The sequence below is a fragment of the Diadema antillarum genome, unplaced genomic scaffold, assembly GCF_040938485.1.
Source record: "Diadema antillarum isolate AM-2024a unplaced genomic scaffold, OU_Dant_1.0 seq00000167_RagTag, whole genome shotgun sequence".
NCBI classification, from domain to species: Eukaryota; Metazoa; Echinodermata; class Echinoidea; order Diadematoida; family Diadematidae; genus Diadema; species Diadema antillarum.
In genome coordinates, this window is record NW_027271237.1 from 391,257 (window position 1) to 407,618 (window position 16,362).

General features: G+C 38.6%; 2 protein-coding genes across 2 annotated transcripts; one reads left to right on the forward strand and one right to left on the reverse strand.

The window, feature by feature from the left end:
• Positions 1 to 774: 774 nt before the first annotated feature.
• LOC139728165 (uncharacterized) lies at positions 775 to 1,811 on the forward strand. Its single transcript, XM_071639129.1, has one exon. The coding sequence runs from the start codon at positions 819 to 821 to the stop codon at positions 1,809 to 1,811; it is 993 nt and encodes a 330-aa protein (XP_071495230.1). The 5' UTR covers positions 775 to 818.
• A 1,699-nt stretch (positions 1,812 to 3,510) lies between these two features.
• Positions 3,511 to 15,538, reverse strand: LOC139728166 (L-asparaginase-like). The gene is made up of 5 exons (XM_071639130.1): positions 15,463 to 15,538; positions 14,824 to 14,929; positions 13,699 to 14,035; positions 6,374 to 6,559; positions 3,511 to 3,585 (listed from the first exon to the last, which is right to left on the reverse strand). Exons 1-5 carry the CDS (start codon positions 15,536 to 15,538, stop codon positions 3,511 to 3,513), a joined length of 780 nt encoding a protein of 259 aa, XP_071495231.1.
• Between the last annotated feature and the right edge of the window lie 824 nt (positions 15,539 to 16,362).

The window sequence follows — 16,362 nt, forward strand, 5'->3', positions numbered from 1 at the left end:
TAAGCAAACTCACGGATCAACAGAATTTAGATCGATCCTGATAAACGCGAATTAAACATGTTTAAGAACGTGTACAAAACAATAACAATGCATGGTTTTCTCATCTTACATAAAATATCAGAGTCACAAAAAAAAAAAAAATCTAATTAATTTCTCAAATAAAGTCATGCTCTCAACTCTAGGTTTTGTTTACTGGTGTCTCCTTTACTCAGTAGTCATCTAGGTGAGTGGTCTACCGATCTTTAAAGGCATAATTTACCATTTGCAGATGAAACAAAAATCCAGCATTAAAGCGTCAAAATCGTTCTAAAATGTGCGTTAGGGATAGAAACAGCCAATGTAAAAATTTGAACTAGTGTAATCAATATTAAGTATTGTTAAATATTAAAATGTGAACAAAAGTTATGATAAAAATGTTTCCAGACTTAACCGTATGGTTTAATGAGAAAAATAGTGATATTTCCTTATAACATTATTTCAGGCTTAATTGCAAAAAAAAAAATTATATGGTAGGATGTTTTGTGATACAACTGACCTACACATATGCATCAAAAGTGATATCTTGAACATTTTTTTTTTTTTTTTTAATCACTGCTCCGAAAGGAAAACAAGACCTATAAGATCACTTTTTTTTTTCTGGCCTGATCTTATTCTAAGGCGGGTGTTAAGCCCCTGCAATGTATTTCTGTCAAACCAAGACTTACTTGTCCGGAATCCAAGATGGCGCTGTGCGGTTAGGACGTGCCTGAGTGTTACGGAGGCATTATGAGGAAATAAAATTGCAGCTCATTTCGCCTATTACAGTTTGAAAAGTCAAAATGACATCGAGAAAAAGGAGCTTAGAACAAGGAGTCGTTACAATCTCCCATTATTTCAAGGAAAAGGAGGACTTTGACCCTAAGATGGATTTTAGCGACGCTACTACGGAGAAGGCTACGCAAGAACACAGTGACAGTGATAATGCACACGGCTTAACTGACTCGGCAGTGCACACGGTAGTGAAACCACTTCACCGAGATATGGAGGGAACCAGCCCGGGCGCGTCGGCGGAATCACCTCCACGCTCCTCGCTTGAGAAAAAACGACGAGTAGACGGGGAGAAGTCAACCACAGATGAACTACTCGCGGCCCTTATCCACAAGATAGACGAAATGAACTCCAATCTCACATCCAGGTTGGACACAGCTCTTGGTAAGATTGAAACAAATGAGAAAGAAATCAGTAACTTGAAAGAGGAGCAAGAGTCGTGCCGTTTTGATATCAAACAGTTACAGGACCAAGTAAACAAGCAAGAAAAGGAGAATATGAAATTGAGAGAGCGTCTTGTTAACCTCACTGCGAGAGAGATGAGGAATACGGCTGTGTTTTACGGGTTTCCTGAAGGTGCTGAAAACGCTGGGAAGTGTGAGCAATTGATCAAAGAATTTGCCAAGTCAAATATGCAAATGGAAGGTGAAGTGAGCATTGAAAGAGCTCATCGCACAGGCCGCATCAGGCCAAAACCCGGCCCTCCTCGCCCAGTTGTGGTAGCTTTCAGTAGATACACAACCAGACAAACAGTGATCAGCAGTGCCCGCAGATATTTGAAGGAGAGGCCTTTTCAGCACAACGGAAAGGATCACCAGATATTTGTCGATGAGATGCTGCCGGTAGAAGTGCGAGAAAGCAGGAGGAAATTGCTGCCACTGAAACGAAAGCTGAAAGAGGAGGACCCAAAACGAAAGGTGTACTTCAAATATCCTGCGCGATTGTTTTACAGGGAGACTGAGAGCGGAAAAGAAGTGGAGTACAAGCAGCACACCACAAGATAGAATGGATATTGGCAGTTTGCTTTTGCACAGTAGACAATGGTCTAACAAAATACGAAATACTTTGAAAAACTCTTGACACGACTGCGATAGCTCAGCAGTCGGCACCCTGTCATGCCAGCAGTATATTAACAGTTGATATCTTCGAAGACAAGATACACTTTTCATGTGATTAAGTGATAAGGAAAATCATTTGTTTTTGCCAACCTGAGGAAAAAATAACTGTGAAGATGCCCAGGGGCACTTGGATTCCTTGTGATCATGTTTTATTCGATTTCATGCAAATTGTATGTGTGTTTTTTTCATTGCCAATGTTTTGTTGTCTGTTTTGTCTTGATCATGGTGGGTCATAAGAATTTACAAGGTTACCTACTTGTGAAATATGTATAAGGATCTGAAGTTAATGACCCATAATGTTAATGGGCTAGGGGACTTTAAAGCCAGGAAAAAATATTTTTGTTTTTTATCCAAATTAAAAAAGGATGTTATTTTATTACAGGAAACCCATTCGACTGATAAGGATGAAAGTTTATGGAAGAACCAATTAAGAGCCGATATTGTATTCAGTCACGGAACCTCCTCTAGTAGGGGAGTGTGTATCATATTTCGGAAAACCCCACATATAAAATTGATAGAGACAGTGAAAGATTCTAACGGGAGATTTTTGTTGGTTAAAATGGAAGTATATGGAAAAAAATTTATGATATGTAATGTATATGCACCAAATAATGAAAAAGACCACATGCATTTTTTTAAAGCTGTAGACTTGACTATACAAGAATATTATGATGCTGAACAGACAATATTAATAGGGGGAGATTTTAATTTTATTCAAAATTTGGCATTGGACCGAGAGGGCGGTAATATGAAGTCCACTTGGAAGCACTCTTGTGAAATAATAGAAAACATTAAAAACGTTTATCATGTAATAGATATCTGGAGAGACAAGAACCCGTTATTAAGACGATTTACTTGGAGACGCTCCAATCCTTGTGTTCAGTCAAGACTGGATATCTGGTTAATCCATGAGTCTGTACAAAATATGGTGACAGATTGTGATATGGTCCCCTGTGTTTTGTCAGATCATGATTTTGTGAATTTACATCTGAGAATTAAAGAGTACACTGTGGGCCCATCTTATTGGAAGTTTAATAACAGTTTACTTAGTGATGTTGAGTATGTTGAAAATTTAAAGGGACATTATGAGATGTGGGTAAATGAATGGGAAAATAAAAATGATAAAGGAAAATTATGGGATTGGTTAAAATTCAAAATACGAGAATTTACAATCACATTTTCTAAAAGGAAGAAAAATATAAAAGAAATTAGAAGAAAAGAATTAGAACAAGAATTGAAAATAATAAATGACATGGACCCGACAGAAATGAATGAGCAAAAATGGGATAAGAAAGAAAAAATTGAACAGGAACTTAACTGCATGTACAATTATTTAGCAGAGGGGGCCATATTACGTTCAAGATGTACCTGGTACGAGAAAGGAGAGAAGAGTACAAAATATTTTTTATCATTGGAAAAGACACAAGCACAGAGTACAAACATAGATGTATTAGATACAGGTGAGGAACTTATTGAACATCCCCATCATATACGAAATTTTGTGATGAAATCTTTTGGTAAACAGTTTGAAAACAGGGATACAGTGTCTGACAAAGTGAGTTATGATTACATAAAAAGTTCCTGCTTAAAACACCTCACGGAAGATGAAAAGGCCTCTTGTGAAGGCCTGATAACACATGAAGAGGCAAGGGAAGTCCTCCTTGGGATGTCAAAAAATAAAACACCTGGTAATGATGGCTTATCGGTGGAATTTTATGAGACATTTTGGCCTTTGATTTCTAAAGAACTAATAGGATCATTTAATCATGCTTTTGAAAAAGGAAGTATGTCCGTGTCACAGAGGCAAGGAATAATTAAATTGATTCCTAAATCCAATAAAGATAAGAGATTATTGGGCAATTGGCGACCAATCACTTTAATAAATGTGGATGCAAAGATACTTTCTAAATGTTTAGCGAAACGTATGTCCAAAATTATTGGTAATTTGATAAATCCTCAGCAAACAGCATTTATTAAAGGCAGATATATAGGTGAAGGTATAAGACTGATTTCAGATTTAATGTTTTATGCAGATGCCAACAATGTATCTGGAATTGTGTTAGCATTAGATCTTACCAAAGCATTTGATTCACTCAGTCATAGGTATTTATTACAGTGTTTAGAATGTCTTAATTTTGGTCCGTCAATGATACAATGGGTGAGAACATTGCATGCAGGTATAAATAGCTGTGTATTGATAAATGGCTTTACCACTGGTTATTTTGAAATTGGAAGGGGTGTTCGCCAAGGCGACCCCCTTGCCCCCCTTTTATTCATATTAGGGCTCGAGATATATCTAATGAGATTGTTAAATAATCCAAATATTATTGGAATGGAGATGCTCGGAAAACAGATTAAATATACAGCTTACGCTGATGATATAACATGTTTTTGTAAGGATACAGAATCATTATCAGTATTACTAGAAAGCTTTCAAGAATTTTCTGAGATATCAGGTCTTTGCCTCAACCGAAGCAAATCAGAAGGAATGTGGATAGGAAATGATAGACTATCGAAAGAAAAGCCACAGATGATAAAGTGGACAGACAATGGTCTTAGAATTCTTGGAATCTGGTTTTCATATGACAAAAAAGAAGCAATCCGAAGAAACTTTGAAGATCGATTGGGTGAGATTAAGAGAACATTTTTTATTTGGAAAAATCGTAATTTAACGTTAATTGGTAAAATTCAAATTTTGAAAACATTTATTATGTCTAAGATAATTTATTTGATGTCAAACATTGAAATTCCTCAAGATTTTGTGAAAGAAGTAGAGAAGTTAATGTTTTCATTTTTATGGAATGGCCCAGATAAGATTTCAAGGTCAACTATGTATGCACAATATGCTGAGGGTGGTCTCAAATTCCCCAATTTACAATGTATGATTGATACGCAGTTAGTTAAATGGGTTAAAAGATATTATGGAAATTGTAACCATCAATGGGTGCTATTGGGAGATTATTTCTTAAAAAGGCTTGGTGGAATTCTAGTGTTTCAAAGTAATTATTCCCTTGAAACTATTGATAAAAGGGGTATCCCTCCATTCTATGAGAATATTCTACAAATATGGTTAAAGACAAACATACATGAGGATTTTATTGGTGATGAAAATAGCCAAGCAGACATCCTACAACAACCAGTATGGAATAACCAGAACATTTTGATTGATAAGCACTCAATATTCTGCAGGCCGTTTTTTGAAGCAGGTTTATGTTATATATATCAAATATTTAGTATTGATGGACGGCTCATTGATTTTGAATTTTGGTTAAGGAAAGGAGTGCCAAGCAAATATAATATGATGTATATGGCAATTGTAGACTCTGTTCAAAAATACTCGAAATGTTCCTTCAATACACTCCTATTGGAGATGTTTTGGAAAGAAGAAGTGGCTCAAAAACAAAAGGATCTTATTATTTCACAGTTACAAAATGTGAAATCAAAACCAATATATGAGGAATTTTTAAAAGAGATTAAATCAAGACCTGTTTGCGAAACAGTTTTTGCTGGCAAGTATGGAATTCAACCAGAAGATTGGACACAAATATATATGTTGCCATTTACATGTACAATTGAAGTAAAATTGAGAGAATTTCAGTTCAAGTTGTCGCATAATATACTTTACACAAATGAAAGATTGTTTAAGATGAAAATATCAGAATCAGAGTTGTGTACGCTTTGTAAGTCATGTGCTGAGACCCCTGTACATCTGTTTTTTTATTGTAAAGCTGCCAAAGAATTACTTCAAAAATTTGTGGATGAAATTGGTACGATCTTTCATGTCAAATTAGAGGATTGTACAAGAATTAGAGTAATGTTTGGATTCATCAAAGACTGGAAAGGGCCCCACAGGAGTTTATTGAATCATTTAATATTGTTATACAAAAGGTACATATATATTCAGAGATGCAAAGATACAGGTGTGAAATTTCATGGATTGACAGCATTTATTGTTAATATCCGATATATAGAATCCAACATTGCAAAACGAACAAACAAATTAAATTTTCATTATAAGAAATGGTCCCCTGTAGAAAATATTTTTTAGGTCATTGTAGAAGAACATACAGTCGACTCTCGTGATAAAGAATATCCATATGGCAGAACCCCGACGTGATGGGGTAGTTTTTTGGGGGTCCCAGGGTTTGAAAATTTTCCTATTCAGAGGTATTTGCGCCCTGGATACGGCAAGGTTTCAAAAGTGACAAGATCACGGTGATTTCGCTGGGCCCAAGGAGTTTATTGTAACGAGAGCTGACTGTATCTTTAGGATATTGTTCAATTGTTGAAGAGTTTGATACCCATCTTTTACTGTTGTTGTTGTTGTTGTTGTTGTTAATTTGTTAAACAAAACATGATTTGTAATATGATTTTGTATGTTATGTTGTATAATGAAGAGGAAATAAATAAATTTGTAAAAGAAAAAAAAAAAAAAAAAAAAGACTTACTTGTCCGGTCTCGTAAGCCGGTGTGACTTGTCCGTTAGGACACTGGGTGCAGTTCACGATCAGTTTGCCGCCCTCAACGGCCTCTTTGATAGCATTCAAGATGTCTTTGCGGTCTGATGGAAAGTTTCCCGCGCCGTACGTCATAAACACAACGCCCTTGATGTCAGTCTGGAGATGTGCCTTCACCTGTTCAATGTTCAATCGTACAAAAACATTTTCAATATTGAATAGACATTCATCAAGCAATTGAATTTGATTTTCACTTCCCGGTTGAGCACACTCGCTAAAGGCAAAGATTTTAAACAATAGATTCTCAACGTTTTTCAAACCCGAGGCCCACATTGGCTCCTACAAACTTTATTGAGGCCCAGTAAGATTGAATATGAATATTCATTTCATTTTTCGCGGCCCACCAGCGAGAGCTTCGCAGCCCACTGGTCGAGATTAAGTGGGGCCTTAGAGTATAAAAAAGAATACACGTCTCAGTGGCGGATCCAGAGGGGGGCGCAAGAGGCGCACGCCCCCCTTTATTTATCGTAAAAAAAAAGAAAAAAAAAAGAAAAAAAATGAAGTGAAACCCGGAGGTGCCACCAGAAATATTAGTTGCGCCCCCCCCCCCCCTCCCCCTTTACAGAATTCCTGGATCCGCCCCTGCGTTTGCGGAATAACCATCATTATTCGGGGTAAGGGTGGCGTGACACTGTCTCAAAATTGACACAAGACGGCAATACAAATATGGACTTTTCAATTATTTTGTGTGAAGTTGGCCCGGAACTTGGTCAAAGCCAATCAGCAGCCGAAGCAAATACGACGCCTACTGAAAGTTACACGATGGCACCCGAACAACACACGAAGGCTACACGAAGATGTGAATCCGAAGGACAAACGAAGGAAAAAGAGTCTACATGAATTTGACGATTTTATCACCGCTCACAAAGTTGCTACAGGAGCCTGAAAAACTCCACCATCCATACGATGGCTTAAGTTGCCTTCACGAATGACCCAATGTTTATACGATCAGCGGCTAATTGGAACATTTCCTTTATCCTGTGTTCATCTTTGGTCAATTTCGCGACAGTGACGCCTACATAACGGAATCATATCAGTGATTAGTCTGTTTAATATTGCCTTGGAATTGGAATTAAACAATGGAGGATGAAGGACGGTGCCAAAGTGATCATACATCAAGTAGCCCTGGTTTACAATGTACTGTCTGATTCGAACTTAGGAAATACTACGTTTTAGTATCATTCTGTCCCATGGAGTACAGATCTATGCTATTGACATTGCTGTTCAAGAATGAAATTCAAAAGAGGTAAAAGTTTAACAAAAAATACATTCATGATTTACGAATGTTGGTACATAATATGAATATACAAATGTTTTTTTAACATATCCCCTTTCTTTTGGTATTATATAGGTCTAAATATCCTTACTTTCTTTAAGCGCCAACAAAACCCCAATATGTCATCCCGATTACATCAGTACACATGATAATTATGTACACTTTGAATCACGAGCTCAAGTAGATGTTGTTAGTACACTGCAAAAAGTCCGGTGTTAAATAGTGAACACCGAGCTGGTGTTATATTTTCGGTGCTCATTTATGGTGTTAAATTAACACCTCCGGGTGTCATTTCCAAATTTTAAACTGTTTTTTGAAGAGTTTCTTAGTAACTGCACTTTTTGTTGATTTTTAATTTAAACAAGACGATCAAGAATTTTACATTAAAATACTAGATTTTTGAAAAAATGTGAAAATAAATTTACCCCAAAGTAACACCAGCTGGACCAGGTGTGGTCTCTTATTGAAGCTGGACGGGTGTTAAACCATTGATATTAACACTAACAGATATCAAATCAACACCATGTGGTGTCATTTTTTAATTAACACCAGTACAGTGTCAAAATAACGATTATACAGTGTCAAATTAACACCACAAAGTGTCAGGTGAACACTTTTCAACACCATCACAGTGCATTTTTAACACCTGTGGGTGTGGTCCTTTATTGAAGTTTGATCGGTGTTAGGCCCTAGATTTAACACCCGTGGTGTTAAATCTAACACCGATGTTTTTACAGTGTAATTATTGATGTTCCTGTAGTCACCTTGAGTGTTGGTGCCCACGAAGGCGAGTGGCGGGAAATTCGGGGATCTGAAGGCATCCAGTCTGCAGCAGGAGAATTTCATACTTCGGTTGCCACGGATCAACTTGCCGTTAAAAAATAGAGTGACCTGAATGATAGAGGGCGTAACGTACATCGTGGTTGATGAGTTTGTGGGAGTGTACTTGAACGGTGACGCGAGGGAGGAAAAATGGTCGTATACCTCCCTTGGTGGGTGTTGGGGTGGGGATATATTGTCATACTTTAATTCATTTCGATCATAAATTACCTTCATATTGGGGAAAAATCTATGATCATGCATAGGCTGAAATTTTCATGATCACCAAGAGATATGATTTACGAAGAATTTTGTTCGACATAATTTTACTATATGATAATCTTATATTTTATTCTTATAAAAAAAAAAATGTAGCGTGGGGATTCACGGGAGGCCCGATTTATTCGCTGTCCATCGGGGAACATTCGTAAACCACGAACAGCACCGGTCAGCTGATATGTGCATCGAAGCATACTCTCATCGGTATTACACGGTCCACTCCAGTTGAAATTCTACGGTGTAGATTTACTTATAGCCAGAGAGCTAGCGACTACTCAATTTACCCCATCAAGCCCAAAAGGTTTGACCCCTCAGAGTTGCTGGGGCCACCCTCCTCATTAACAAAATGCGCGTCAGCCTGGTCCCGGAGGGCGGGTTCCGCCCCCAGGGACCCCCCGAAAAGGGTCCTTGGCGGGTGTAATTTAGGGCCTACCCCATGGAGCCCATGAACCAAACTTGGTCTAAAATAATGTCCTATGAGTGTACATCATTTAAAAAAAAAAAAAAAAAAAAAAAAAAAAAAAAAAAAAAAAAAAAACTGACAAAAAATCTGGTCGGGAAAGGGGTAGCCAGACCGCTAGTTTATAGGCACAAACCCTTGCTGGTTGTTTAGCTGCCTGCGTCAAGACTACACTTTGCCATAGGCCCTGTACTGTAGCGTCCCCCAACAGTCCAAGGGACAGTGTAGTTTGCAGGCACAAACCCTTGTTGGTCGTAATAGGAGTCTGCATGTGCCAAGACTAATACACGTACCACTGCACTGCAGCCTTGAGAAGCTACAACACAGGGCGTATGGGGCAGTGCCGAAGTGGTGCATACAGTAGTCTTGGCGCAGACTCCTCTACGACCAACAAGGGTTTGTGCCTGCAAACTAGGGACAGTGCCAGTTGAGTGCATGTAGTATAGTCTTGGTGCAGACTCTGTTACTCCCAACAAGGGTTTGTACCTGCAAACTACCCGGTATACCCTGGGACCCAGGGTAGTTTGCAGGCAGAAATTGACCAGGCACAATAGAACACGAACACACATACACACACACACACACACACACACACACACACACACACGCAGGCACATACGCTCACACATTCCTTCATGTAAATACATACCGGTATGCAAAAAATGTCACATATAGGGTATACAGACATGATACCTTGCACATGATAAATGTCAGACCTACTTTAAGAAGTTCATACCTTTTGATTATTTTACATGGATGCTATCAATGGACATTTCAGCAGGGACACTAGAGAGAATTTAAAATTTGTGTGAAATTGTGTCATGTTTTACTGGCCACACAGGCTGCTTATCCTATACAGTGTATCTATTATAATATGTATATGCCACAAATAGTTTTTTTCAAATAATGCTAAAAAAACCCTTCGTTGTCTACTATACAGTATGATGTATGACTTGATGTGTAATTGCCACTGTTAATGGCAACTAAATCATAAGCATGAACTAAATTGTAGCTGTATGTGACTCCCTGAAAGTTTATTTTCTTTCTTCTTTTTTTTTCGGGGGGGGGGGGAAGGAGTATACAACTGAGTATCTCATAAATGAGTAGTTGACCAAAATGCTGATATAAAGAGAACACAAAAAAAAAAACAGTCACTGCACATCCTCTGGGCATGCATGCTATAGTTAAACGGGAAAAAAAATGAAGCTAGCGTTTCATTCAGTTGGTAATTTGACGTTTCAACTTTGTGAGTAATGTCCAGGGCTAATGGCAATCATAAACTATGTTTGCAGTATGTGACACCACAAGTTGAGTTTTGTTTGTGTGGGGCTGGGGAACTGAAGATAATGTATCTCCAGAAATAAGCAGAGACTCCAACCCCAATCACCTTCTGATCTGGAGATTCTCCCGCCCGAGACCCCTAGCAACGGCGGGAGACTCCAAGTTGATGTGTGCGAAGCGCGAAGTTCCTAGGGTTCTAGATGTTCTGTGGTGCTATCTAAGACTTATTTTTTTCAACATACGATATAGCAATAAGTAAGAAATCCTTTCCACCGGAAGACACAGACCCAGGGCGGGAGAAATCAAATCTCAAGCGGGAAAACGGGAGATTTTGCAAAAATGGGCTTTCGGCGGGAGATCTCCCGTCGAAAACGGGAGAGTTGGAGTCACTGAATAAGGAGTTGACAAAATTGCTGATGTAAATAGAACACAAGTTAGATCAAGTTCACACTCTCAGCCTGGATGCTTCAAGTATATTCAAAGGGAGCTAGTCAATGCTTCAACTTGTTGTGGCTGACCAGGGTCAATGGCAGTCTTTGCAGTATGTGACACCACATGTTGAGTTTTGTTTGTGTGGGGCTGCGGAACTGAAGATAGTGTATCTCTAGAAATAAGGTGTTGACAAAAGTGTTAATGTAAAGAGAACACAAGATCAAGTTCATACTTTCAGCCTGCATGCTGCACGTATATTTAAAGAGAGCTTTCTAGTCAATGCTTCAACTTGTGTACTGACCAGGGTCCATGGCAGTCTTTGCAATATGTGACATCATAATTTGGGTTTCGTTTGTGTGGGCCTGGGAACTTAAAGGACAAGTTCACCTTCATAAACATAAGGATTGAGAAAATGCAACAATATTAGTAGAACACATTAGTGAAAGTTTGAGGAAAATTGGACAATCGATGCAAAAGTTATGAATTTTTTAAATGTTTGTGTTGGAACCGCTGGATGAGGAGACTACCACAGCTTGTGAGTCATGTGCGTACAACAGTATAAAGAAAATGTGAAAGAAAATTGAACATATTTACACTTTTTTCGCATAATAAAAGAGCACTTGACTTGCCTCTTTCTAAAGGCAGGGGGAATAATATTACCCATAACATTTGTCGGTAACGAGTCAGGGGAATGTGTACTTTTTTCAAAAGATGGAATTTTGTGAAATTCTCTTTATATTTTCCTTTTATTGTTGTACGCATGTGACATCTAAGTTATTCATACACTGCAGTAGTCTTCTCATCCAGCGGGTACTGCACAAAAACTTCAAAAATTCATAACTTTTGAACGGATTGTCTGATTTTCCTCAAACTTTCAATGATGTGTTCTACTAATATTGCTACATTCTCTCAATCCTTATGTTTACGAAGGTGAACTTGTCCTTTAAGGTAAAGTATCTCCAGAACCCAGAAGTTTACAAAAGTGCTGAAATATTACAGCATTCTGTATGTTTTAAGGAAGTTCAGCAATACATGTACACAGTCTATGTAGAACACCATAATTATGTGTAAAGATGTATTATTGTCCAAAACAATGAGGTGACATGCACTACTGAGTTTGAGAATTGATGGATATTATTTCTGATTTTTTTTTTTTTGTAATACGTAAAGGGTGGTTTTTTTTTTATCAGCTAAAACCTAAAAGAATTCTCATTTTAAGATTTTCAAAAGAATCATGTATGGATTGAGACTTGGAATTTGCATTTTAAATGCAAAAAAAAAAAAAAAAAAAAAGAGTCAGAAAAGGAAAAACTCCAAGCTGTATCCGACATTCTGTTATTAACATGAACTTTATCAAAGTTATGTTTAATGCTCTGATGATGATATGGTTTACTTCAGTGTGTTATACAAATGGCCTTTAGTGCTTCTGTGGTTGGTCTGAAATTGAAGTGTACTCACAATGAAAGGTTTATTTCAGCATTTTCTGAAAAGCTCCAATTGTGTCTCATAAGGTGAATACATAGTAAAGGACAAGTAGACGATGGGGCCGGTAAAACATGATACACATTCACACAAATTTTAAATTTTCTCTAGTGTCCTTGCTGAAATGTCCATTGATAGCATCCATTGAAACAATCAAATGGTATGAACTTCTTATAGAGCTGACATTTATTGTGTGCACGGTATCCTGGCTGTAGAACCTATGTGACATGTTTTGTATACCGGTATGTATTTACATAAAGGAATATGTGAGCGTACGTGCGTATGTGCGTGTGTGTGTGTGTGTGTGTGTGTGTGTGTGTGTGTGTGTGTGTGTGTGTGTGTGTGTGTGTGTTTTCTAATGTGCCTGGTCAATTTCTGCCTGCAAACTACCCTGGGTTCCAGGGTATACCGGGCAGTTTGCGGGTACAAACCCTTGATGGGAGTAAAAGAGTCTGCGCCAAGACTACTACATGCACTCAACTGGCACTGTCCCTCAGACTGTTGGGAGACGCTACAGTACAGGGCCTATGGCAAAGTGTAGTCTTGATGCAGACACCTGAACAACCAGCAAGGGTTTGTGCCTACAAACTAGCGGTCTGGCAACTCCTTCCCCGACCAGATATTTTGTCAGTTTTTATATTTTTATGATGTACACTCATAGGACATTCTTTTAGACCAAGTTGGGTTCATGGGCTCCATGGGGTAAATTACACCCTCCAAGGGTCCTTTTCGGGGGGTCCCTGGGGGCCCAACCCGCCCTCCGGGACCAGGCTGACGCACATTTTGTTACTGAGGAGGGTGGCCCCAGCAACTCTGAGGGGTCAAACCTTTTGGGCTTGATGGGGTAAATTGAGTATTCGCTAGCTCTCTGCATGGCTATTACACAGAGATCAGCGGCAAAGCTGTATACAGTTCGTTACGGGGAATCTCGAATAAATCTGAGCCTTGCCAGCCTTCTCACTCCGTGGTATCCCTTACAGAGTCTTTAATGAAAGGAGGAAATTATACAGAATATCTCTCAAATAAAAGACTAGCACTTTACCGAGTGTGTGATCGGGTTGGGCAATATAAGTTCATACTTTCCTTCATTATCTTGTCTTCAGATTTTGTTTGAAAAACGGTATATGATTAAGTATAGATTGAGATCATTTTTTTAAGCTGGTGTAATGAAGTGTTGTTAATGTATTCTGTATCAATGATTATGACCACCTTTCGTCTTCGCCTTACCTCGGCTATCACCAAGCCATCCTCAGGCCGAGAGTAGCTGGCCATGGCAAGGGCGCCCAACATGTTGTTCTCTCCATCGCTGCGGAACTCGGATAGCGGAATCTGCGAGCCAGTGATGACAACAGGCTTGGAGAGGTTGTCGAGCATGAAAGACAGAGCCGACGCCGTGTAGGCCATCGTGTCCGTGCCGTGTAGGATCACGAACCCGTTGAAGACGCTGTAGTATCGTAGGATATCCTCTGCCATGTGCACCCAGTCCGCGGCGGCGATGTTACTCGAGTCCTTGATGCACTCCCACTCCAACATGCTGTAGAGAATGTGGCTGCCATCCTGGTTTCTATGGATACCATCACAACGGTGAAGAGTTTAAGCATTATGACGTAATCTCCACAAGACCCTGACAAGTTTACATTATTGGGGTTATCCCACGAGACGGACATCCACGAGTCATACAGGCCACGAGCTCGATACTATAGGCAAAAATGGGCCAACGAGTTCGACATTACATCACCGGGTTTAATGTGTCGGTCTCGTGGGCTTTGTTTGCCTTATAGTGTCGGACTCGTGGACCTTGTCAGTCCCTAGTGGCGGAATCATGGGCCGTTAAATCGTTTGCCTAGTGTCGAGTTCATGGGCTGTATGACTCTTGGTTGTCGAATTCGTAAAGTGCAGCATCCACATTATTGGCATCTTAAACGGTCAGAAACATCTGTCGATTAGGCTCTACAGAAGTCATTCGTAAAAGTGCTTCCCCAATAGCTGTTAATGGTGATAATAATGCCAATGTTTTATAATCATCATTTATTGAATCGTCATTAAGTTATCAGTCATAACGAAATTATTTCCTGCAATGCACATTACATCTTTGATTAGAATGTAATATATGTATTTACCTCACTGTGATTCTTGTGTCATCTTGACTCGGAAAGAGTTCAGGGAGAGGTAAGTTAAGATAGGATGACTAGACACAGCCAAAGTGAAGTTCAATTTATCGAATCCATGGTATGCAGATTAGTATTACATATCTTATATCTATTGTCTGAAAAGATCGAAAAAATATCAGCCCTCTTTGTAATGACATTGACATCCTTATCAGGTATCGGTTGAGGTATTGAGGGTAATTACATGAGATCAAAAGTGCTGAGGCCCTCGATACTGTCCGCTGGCTTGCCGTACACTGTGGGCGTTTTGCTAATGAAGTCTGGCAAATAGTGTTTCACTGGCACCAAAACTGCAAACACGGAGGAGAAATATTCATTTAGTCAAGGACATCTGTACGACTGCATCTACAAACACACACACAAACACACACACACACACATGTATGCATGCATACATCTATGTAATTGATATATTGCATTGCAAACGCCATATTCATGTTTCACTGCTAATACCGCCGTGCATGTTAATTTATATCAGATTGCTGTTGGTGTTGGAGTGCATGCTAATCTATGTAATATTGCTGTTTTTGCTTTATCATGATTTTGTTCAAGTTTTATTACAGGTGGTTGCTTTTCGTTATGTTGATTTCCAAATGCCCTGAAGAAGACCCGTCAAGATGTCGAAAGCTGATGGCATTAAAAACATTAAACTAACGCTACGTCCGATGGCTACTTCTTCCAGAACGGCACAGTTAGAGAGAGAGAGAGAAGGAGAGAGAGAGAGAGAGAGAGAGAGAGAGAGAGAGAGGAGAGGGAGAGGGAGGGGGAGAGAGAAAGAAAGAGATATAATGTACTAAGAAAAGAGTGTTTCCTATTGACTCACCTCCATTCAATTTCTTCATCCCAATCGTTCCACCAGTGTAGATGACAAGAATCTTAGGAGTTTCTTTGGTTTCCATGGTTACACTGTTCACTGCGGCAGTCATCCCAATATTGCGCCTCGTAAATTTACTGTTTAAAACAAAATATCAATTAAAGATACTATTTGAATGATAAAGGTGGTTAATTTTACGTCGACTATCTCATACTCTGTAACTCTTGCGATCTTTATACACAGATTCAATTAAAATGACAACATTTCATTCATTTCATTTTATTCATTTCATTTATTAAGTTCCACACATATCACATTTGTGACACACATCTAAAGATCAATGACTAATAACAGATAATTGAAAATTCAGTGTATACAGACTTTGAATAATATTTCATTATATAAAATGGATTTAAATCAGTCTAGAGTATGTCACACTCATATTGGATAATTAAAGGACAAGTTCACCTTCATAAACATAAGGATTGAGAAAATGCAACAATATTAGTAGAACACATCAGTGAAAGTTTGAGGAAAATTGGACAATCGATGCAAAAGTTATGAATTTTTAAAATTTTTGTGTTGGAACCGCTGGATGAGGAGACTACTACAGCTTGTGAGTCATATGCGTATAACGGTATAAAGAAAATGTAAAAGAAAATTCAACATATTTTCACTTTTTTCGCATAATAAAAGAGCACTTGACTTGCCTCTTTCTAAAGGCAGGGGGAATAATATTACCCATAACATTTGTCGGTAACAAGTCAGGGGAATGTGTACTTTTTTTCAAAAGATGGAATTTTGTGAAATTCTCTTTATATTTTCCTTATATTGTTGTACGCATGTGACATCTAAGTTATTCATACACTGCAGTAGTCTTCTCATCCAGCGGGTACTGCACAAAAACTT